Source organism: Chiloscyllium plagiosum, chromosome 1 (assembly GCF_004010195.1).
Source record: "Chiloscyllium plagiosum isolate BGI_BamShark_2017 chromosome 1, ASM401019v2, whole genome shotgun sequence".
Classification (NCBI taxonomy): Eukaryota; Metazoa; Chordata; class Chondrichthyes; order Orectolobiformes; family Hemiscylliidae; genus Chiloscyllium; species Chiloscyllium plagiosum.
In genome coordinates, this window is record NC_057710.1 from 106991736 (window position 1) to 107001106 (window position 9371).

A 9371-nucleotide genomic window follows, 5' to 3' on the forward strand; every position below is an offset into this window, starting at 1 on the left:
AATGTTGACTTAACAGTATTTACGAGGTCATCTCACACCTTGATCCAGAATACAGTTAAGTGTCACTGATTGGGTTTTGTTTCTTCCACTGGTCTGAAAGTGATTATTTCAATTAGTTACGCTGACCACAGTTCCTCTCAAAAGTAGTTTTGGTATTTCCACAGGGCGAGGTCTGATGTATTGATCCATTAAATGTTAGCAGATAAATAAGTACCTAACAGGGATCAAATCAAACTTAAACTCTGCTTTTCAAAGCTGCTAGATTTTATTGCTCCAGAAAGGTGGCACTGCAAATAACATTTCAATAATTCAAGCTATTGTGGAGTACGATGCTGCAAGGGAAGCGTCCATGGAAAATTCAAAATCTACTCACTAAATTCAGTTCTTAGAGTCAGGATCTGGAACTCTTTAAAGTCAAGTCCCAAAACAGATAACAGATTAATTGTGACTCAATAATTAGAATAAGGAGTACTAATTAGCGATTCAGAGACTCTTCCCACTCTACTAGCAAATAATGTGGCTCAGATCCTGTTTTGCCCACCTCCTGGATTAAAATTTGAATGAAAGAGTAGCCACCCAGTTAGGGTTTCTAACTGACAAGGTCTTCCACATTTAAAAAATATATATTTTCCAGAAGTGTTATTACACACTCCTGGAGCAGGTGAGACTGAAACCCAAGCCTTCTGACTCCAAGGCCAGGAAACCACTATGACAAGAGCAGCCAAGTCTTCCCCCTTCAAAAAAATAATTTAATAAGCTCAACAGTTATTGGTTAGATGATGTAAACCTCTAAAAATTAGCACGTTAAAGCTAAATTGGATTAAATTGTAGACCTTTAAAACTTGTCAAAACTGCCATTTACTTTAAAGTATTAAATAAAATACAGAATAAAGCCAACTGGAGCTCTGCACTGAAAAGGCACATTAAGACAGCAAGACAAAATTTTCTCTTGTGGTTTAGCAGTGTCATTAACTGAAAATGTACCACTCCCTATAGAACTAGAGCTTGTTAATTCTTTACTTTTCAATGTGCTGTGCTGCACAGGAGAGCTTCATTTAGTTTTGGCAAGCAGTTTGATGGTTGGAGCTAGTTCTAGAAATATTGCATGGCATAGTAGTAGAAGGCTTAGAGTCACAGAGCTCAACGGCATAGTAAAAGATGCTTCATCCTATTGATTCTTTGCCAATGAGAAACCTATCTATTCTAGCCCCATTTTCCATCACCTGGCCCACAGTCTTGTATGGCTTGGCATCACAAGAGTACATCTAAATTTTTTTTCAATGTTATGAGGGTTTCCGCCACTATCACCCTTACAGGCAGTGAATTCAAGATTCCCACCAGCCTCTTGGTGAAAAGAATTTCCTCATATCCCTTCTAAACCTCCTACCCCTTACCTTAAAAGGTATGACCCTGAGACACTGATCCCTTTACCAAGAGAAAAACTTTCTTCCCATCTACCATCTATTCTCCGCATAATTTTATACATCACAGTCAGATTCCCCCCCTCAGTCTCCTCTGCATGAAGGAAAATAACCCATCTATCTAATCTCTCCTCATAACTAAAAGTCTCCAGCCCTGGCAGCATCCTAGTAAAGGTCCTCTGCAGTGCAATCACATACCTATTTAATTTTGATTCCAGAACTGCACACAATACTCTAGCTGTGGCCTAACCAATGTTTTATGCAGTTCCAGCATCATCGCCCTCCTCTTAAACTCTATGCCTCAAATAATAAAGACAAGTATGCCTTCTTAACCACTTCTACCTAACCTGTTACCTTAAGGGACCCCTGTACACACACAGCAAGGTTTCGCTCAACCTCAGTGGTCCAGTGAGTGTTACCCATCATATTCCTTTGCCTTGTTTGTCCTGGCCAAATGCATCACCTCCCACATATCCAGCTTGAATTTCATTTGCTTCTGATCAACCAGTTCATATGTTCCTCTAGCTTTCCTTCTCACTATTTATTAACCACCCAATTTTATTTTAATCATTCATGAACTTAAAGATCAATCTTGTTATATTCAAGCCTCAGTCATTTATTGGTGCACCAAAAACAACAAGGAGCCCAACTGTGATCCCTGTGGAGCTCCTCTGGACAAGGCTTTCAGTCACAAAAACATCCTCGACCATTACACTGCTTCTTGCCACTCAGCCAATTTGCCAAGTTTCCTTAGGTTAAATCTCACACTCGGGACCTTATCAAAAGTGTTGCTGAAGTCTAAGGAGTCTATGTTGAATGCATTGATTAATGCTTCATTAAAATTTACTTCCCTTTAGAAGTTAGAAATTACTTCCCTTTAACAAAACTATGCTATTATTCATTAATTCCTCCAAGTGCAGATGAATTCTGCCTCTCAGAGTTGCTTCCAATGGTTTCCCCACCAGAGATTAGACAGATAGACACTGGTAACACATCCATGTCCAGAAACCTTTTGCAACTCTGTACTACTGTGGTTATATATGTTGCAAATTGTGCTATTCATTTGCCTATTTTTAACAGCTGTCATGTGTTAAAATAAATAGGGAAGGATTTTGTTCTGTGCTAGGTAATTAAAATTTAACATCAGAAGCAATGTTCTCTCACATCAAAGTCATTGAAACAATGCTGGACATTTAAGCAGAGGCATTTTGCAAGGCTGGATATATTTCATACAAGATTCAATAAATTGTAGCTAAATTCAGAATCAGTTTTTGAAGCCAATGTATTTGCATAATATTCTGAGTTTCAAGAATGTTCGAGTCTCCATATGAAGAGAAACAGGAGCCTTTCAAACCTATTAAGTCACATTATTTTGTAAATAAATAGATAAACTCCAATTCTGGAAATCTAAGTCTTTAAGGTTTCAATTGAGCAATCATCCCCAATCTTTGAGGGAAAGGTGGTCCAAATTTCCAATCTGCCTTATGTAAATATTCTTCCACATTTCACACTAAATGTTGCAACAATAAAGGACATGACTGGTAGGCTGAGTCTGCAGTCTGATGAAGGAGCCAAGAAGAAAAAACGCACATGACCTCAGCCTCAACAATATGCCTGACACAGAGGCATTTGTCCATGATTGACAAGAGTAACCACTACAAAATCCACAGGAGATGAAGTCCTATCTTCACATTAAGGGTACCCTCCATAACTTTGCATAGCACTACAACAGTGCTAAATGTGACAGATCTAGAAACTCAAGACTGGTAGCCCACAACACCTTGTGGATACTCATCAGCAGAACTGGAACACAATCTGCAACCACATAACCCAACATACCCATTACTTTGTTATGACTGTCAACCCAGGGTCAATGAAGAATGCAGGAAGGTGTGCCAGCAGCATCACCAGGTGAAGTACCTAAAATTAGGCATGAACTTGGTAAAGCTGCAACACTGGACTACTTACATGCCAAAGACCATAGACAGCAAGTGATAAGGTTGAGAGATTCCACAAATCAACACTTCAGAATTAAACTCTACATTCCTGTCACTTCCAGTGGGAGTGAATGATGGCAGGCAATTAAACAACTCACCAGAGGAAACAACTCTCAAATATCCTCATCACCAATAATGGGAAATTCCAGGACAAAAGAGAAGGCTGCAACATTCATTACCCAGCAGGACAAAGTTAACAAATTTACCTTAGTCTCCTCCAGAGGTCTCTAGCATCACAGATGCCAGTGGTTCAGCCAACTTAAGTCACCTTACATGATAAGAAAGGACTGAAGTCACTGGATGCCACAAAGACCAGAGACCCTGGCAACACTCTTACGTAACACTGAAGATTTGCTTCAAACAAGCTGCACCCCTAGCCAAGATGTATTGGTAAATCTACAGCACTCATCTACCTGACACATGAAAATTGTCCAGGTATGACCTGTACATAAAAAGGACCAATTTATCCTTCTACTCTTGATCATCAGCAAAGCGACAGAAGGAGTCATCAACAGCTGATCAAGCATGGTTGCATAGTAATAACTGATGCTGAGTTTGGATTCTGCCAAGGCAACTTAACTCCTTACTTATTTAAAGCATTGGTACAAATATGGCTATAAAAAAGGTGAATTCCAAAGGAAGACCAGCATGACTGTCTGATATAATTTGACCAGGTGCCATACCAAGGAATCTTAGCAAATTGAGGGTCAACAGAAACCAGTAAGAAAACTGGTGGATTCAAATCTAGCTGAGGTTGAGATTGGGGTTGAAGGTCATTCACTTCAGCTCCAGAACATCATTGCAGAATCCCTTCCACTGCCCTAGTTCCAAGCATCTTCAATTGCTTTGATGACCTTCTCTCCATAAAAGGTCAGAAGTGGGGGTGTGTAAACATCAGCGAACAATATTCAACGCCATTCATGATTCCTCAGACATTCAACACGCACCCATAGCAAGACATGGACAACATCCAGGATTGAGCTGACAAGGAACATGCGTAGTACACGTGCCAGGCAAGCAACATCAAGAAGAGAATCTAATCATTGCCCCTTGATATTCACTGGCACTAGCATTACTGAATTCCACCCTCCTCACCACTATCAATTCCCTGTGGATTACCACTAGATGAGTAATATAGATACTGCAGCTACAAGAATTCAGAAATTAGGAGTCCTGCAGTGAGTAACTCTCCACCTAATCTGCAAAGCTTCTCCAAAATGTAGTGGTGGAATACCCCCCCATTTGTCTCAATACATGCAGGTCCAAAGAAACTTGATACCATCAGGGCAAGGTAGTCTGCTCAAATAACATCACATCCTTGAGCAGTCAATCCCTTCACTACCAGATGCAGTGGCAACAGTGTGTGCCATCTCCAAGATGCACAGCAGAAATTTACCAAGGCTCCTTGAGCAGCACCTTCTAAACCCACAATTGTTAACATTCAGAAGGACAAGGGCACCAGATATACGGGAACACCATCACTTGCAAGTTCCCCTCCAAGCCATGCATGAGCATGATTTGGAAATATATTGCTGTTAGTTCACTTGCACCAGATCAAAACCCTGCAATTCCCTAACAGTACTGCAGATGTACCTACACTAAATCGACTACCGAAGGGTCTGTTTGCATGCTGTACATCTCTATAACTATGAGCAGCAATTCTCAAACTCAACAAGGGATGAGTAATAAATGCTGGTCCAGACAAAGTTCACATTCAAGGAATGATTAACAAAAGTAAAATAGCCAGATTTTCCTTTAAATGAATTTACTGAAGGATAGATATTTTCCTTAACATGTATTTAACTGTTGTGCTTCACAGGACATTTCATATTTACCACAGGGTGAGACGAGTCCTATGTTTAGGATTTGCATCTAAAAGCATCTTCTCACAATGTAGCATACCCTTAGTATTATAGTATCAACCAATATCAAGTTTTTTTGCTTTACAAGTTTAAGGCACAAGAGGAAAATTACTTCGCAAACAGAATTCTCCCCATTTTCAAAGTTATTTTCATTCATACTTCACAGCAATAAAAGTCCTACTCACTCATTACCATGATAACACAGCAATGTGGACATTTGAAACAGATTTTTATCACGCTTATCTAACAAGTTTCTGGCACTACTAAGTTAAGCCATTGAACAAAACTTTCCAATTCATCGACTACAGAAAACCACTTTCTTAGACCGTCCAGCTAAGTTCAACAGACTGGATCACCTTTCATCAACATCACAATAGAGACTACCACTAGCGCACAGCCTGAGCCGCCTTAGCATTATATGAATCCAATATTAAAAAAATCAAATCAGGATACTCAATGTCAAATTAGTTTAATGCTAATTAAATGTATATTGAAAAATGATGATGCAAGAATCAATTCATGAGTACATGTCAAAGACAGTATGTGTGAATAAGGCATAGCAGTGCAAAGCCCTCTGCGTATATAGCACCTTTAACATAAAACATTCCAAGGTGTTTCACAACTGCAACATCAAGCAGAATTTGACACCAAGCCACATAGTGGTGTTTACAAATTAAAAACAAAGTGCTGGAAAAACCAAGCAGGTATCGCAACGCCCTTGCAGAGACAAAAAGTTAATGTTTCGAGTCCGATGAGATTCTTTATAAGTCAGACATCCATAAGCTTGGTCAAAGATTTCAAGCTTTTCGAGAGGCAAAGTTGTTTAAGACAGAAACTCAAAAGACTATGCAGTTGGAGGTATAGTGTAGTACTTAAAATTTGGCATTCTTAAAAGGCCAGAATTAGACAAGCACAGATATCTTACAACATTGTGGAACTGAAGAACAGTACTGAGATTGAGGTGTAGAAGGATTTGCAAACAAGGTTGAACATTGTAAAATTGGAATATTTCTTGCCAGGCGTCAATGTAACTCAGTGAGCACATGAATCTTGTGTGAACTGGGATTGGTGCAAATAGGATACAGGCAGAGAGGAGAGTGACATCAAGTTGAAAGAAAAGAATGCTTTTGGAGGGACAGCTAGCAGTGCATCAGAACAGTCAAGTTTTCATTCCTTTTAAACATGAGTGATGGTTTCAGCAGATAAAAGGTTGAGGCAGAGGCAAGTGAGATTACAGAGATGGATGCTTCAGAGCAATTCTACAGCAAAACCTTTCACTTAACACAAGCTTTTTGGTTTTCATATTATCAGGGTATAATTCTGCATCAGTGTGGCATCAATGAGCCCTTGCAAAATTGAAGACAGTGCAAATCAGGTAGTAAAGCTCTTTTGCTGGTTGGAGTCATACCGAGCACAAAAGAAGATGACCGTGATTGTTGGAGGTCTAACAATGTAGTCACATCAACACAAGTATTCTCCAGCAGTGTTCTAGGCCATTCATCTTCATCTGTTTCCACTATTGCCTTCCCAACAATATACATCCCCAAATAGGGGATGTATATTACTAATACTTGTGTACTGCTCAGCATCATTTGCACTCCTTAGATACTGAAGCAATCTATGACCGAACACAAGCTCAGTTCCATTCCAGGCAAAGCTGCCTATTTAATTGGCATCATGTCAGAGTATCACTGAGCATTTTGTTTCCACATATTTACTTCTCCTGATCTAGACTTGAATAAACTATCCACATAGATTACCTGAAATAAACAGGATGCACAGAATAAGACTGCCACTTCAGACAATGGAAATAGCAAAACTAAATTAAGTCTGCCACAAATTTTCAATGCTGCGTTTAAATTTTAAGAATTTATTCATTTCTCAATGGAGATTGAAGTTTGAATCACAAGAGGCAGGTCATCTTCAGGGTGAGCTTTGCTGTAGGAACAGATGACCTCACAATATAACACAATATGTTAAAAGCACTCAAGTGTAGAGAAAATTCAGCAGCAAAATGCAGTTACTACACAATAATATCAGATTCTAGAATATTCAAAAGTTACAGCATTCTCTTCACAGCACCTAACTACTGTTCATCATTCTCAAGTATGGAAGGCTAATTCCACTTCAATAGTGGTACTACATATTTCAGGCGTTATGCCACTGGACTGATCACACAAAGGAAATAAAAGTTCAAATCCTACAATGGCAATTTGATCTTTAGAAATACATTTTACAAATCTAGAAATAAAAAAAAGTGTTTCCAATAGAAGTTGCCTTTGAACTGTCAGATGACCAGAAAACCCCAAACGATTGATTACGCTCCAAGGGCAGGAAATGTGCTGACTTTAATCATCTTCAGGGTACTCGGCAATTAACAATAAATCCTGCCCCACCCCACACATCCATCCCCATCCAACTGAGAATTTTTTTTAAAATTAAGATTTCAGAACATGTATGCATAGTAGTAAATCATGTTGCCTTATACTGTGGCTCACATAGGCACAAATAAACAAGTTTTGGGAAGACTATTGACATTTGTAATGCTTAGCTAAAAAGTTCACACTGATGAACTAGTTTGCAGTACAGCATTTAACAGTACTGAGAGCATTACAGCTGAGTATCGGTAGCTGTACTATGTCAACTGACTTTAGGTAAATCTGAACCATCAACTTATTCACGGCAATTTATGGAAACGGCTAACACTATTGCATTACCAGTATCCTCGTTCGCGAAGGGCGGACGTTAAATGGAACTAGAAAGAAAAACTCCCAGAGGACGCAACAGTTTCTGGAGTAATTCCCTGTAGATACCCTGATGCGTACAAGCACGCTTGTTTGCGCCACAGGCGAGTAGCTTCGATTCGCTCGGCTGGGGTTAATCCCCAACCAGCTGCGTCCTTTCACCAGGGGAACTGTTAGTCCTGGCGATGCACAGTGAAATAGTGACAGGGCTCAGAGGCGACCATTCACGGGGGGCGGGGAGAGAGAAACATGGACAAAACAGCCCAATAATGTCAACACTCAAACTACCTTGACCACCGTCAGTGGAATACTAGGAACAGGAGAAAGAAACTGATTTTTTTTAAATCCCCAAAACACTAGAAAAATAAATCGCTGTCATCAGCAGCGAGAAACAAGGTCTCAGGAGACGAAAAGAGAGGGGAAGGGGGTTGGTGGTGGTGTCCGACAGCGGATACTCAGCATAATCAAGTCGCAAACAAAGTTGGCCTTTCTGCCTCCTCATTCTCCACCCTGCGGGGGGGGGGGGGGGGGGCGGAGAACGGTGCATCTTCTGGCCGGGGTCCTCGGGGACAGGGCTCACTCCAAAAGACAAACACCCAAAGGGTCGGGTCGGGTCAGGTCGGGCAGGAGGTGAGCTGAGGAGCAGTCCCGAGCTGGGCTCAGGACCGGGCCTGTGGAGCCCAGCCGCACTCCCTGTCCTTCCTTCCCCTTCAACACCTCCTCCCACCCAGCTTCCCTGCGCACTGAGCCAAGCGGCAGCTCCCGGAGCGGAGAGCCCGGCCCCAGCTGACGGCCGACACTCGGGGAGCTGGAGTCACACAAAAAAATACACACACACACACGGAGCAAACAATAGGGACCCCGGGCCGTATGAGCAGCTGCTGACGGCCCGCCGCCGCCACTTGTCGGCCCAGGCCGGCTCCCGTCCTCCACAGCAGCGGCTCCGGGAGCCGTGGTGGCGAGGCCGGCGCTCGGCAGCGGGCGACGGGCAGCGAGAGCCCTCCAATCGGACACTCACCCTGTCACAACAGGCGCCATCTTCCACAAACTCTCAGCCAACTCCAACTCTCGCGAGAATCCGCCCCATCCCTTACATCTCCCTCCCCGTACCCCCACCAACCCACGCGGGGCGGGGCGGGGCGGGTAGGGGGAAGGAGCATATCTCGCGAGATCTCAGAGTGGGAGAAAAGGAGAGTGAGAGAGGTTGGGAATGAGACAGGGGAAGAAAGAGGGAGTGAGGATGAGGTAGAGAAAGTGACACAGACAGATGAAGGGACTGAGAATGAGATAGAGAGACAATGAGACAGAAAGAGAGGTGGTGACAAAGGCAGACAGTGAGAATGAAAC

The 9371-nt window shown here is 41.9% G+C and overlaps 1 protein-coding gene across 3 annotated transcripts in view; it reads right to left on the bottom strand.

Annotated features, from left to right (window-relative positions):
* rbpjb (recombination signal binding protein for immunoglobulin kappa J region b) overlaps positions 1-9112 on the bottom strand; it is a 105751-nt gene extending 96639 nt beyond the window's left edge. The window contains exon 1 of one of the 3 annotated variants that reach the window (XM_043693585.1): positions 9043-9099. In XM_043693585.1, the coding sequence (XP_043549520.1) occupies positions 9043-9062 (20 nt within the window). In that variant the 5' untranslated portion in view covers positions 9063-9099. Of the gene's footprint in view, positions 1-8105; positions 8125-9042 lie in introns of those variants that run through there. The other 2 variants (XM_043693566.1, XM_043693595.1) reach the window with 2 other exon arrangements.
* Positions 9113-9371: the final 259 nt, after the last annotated feature.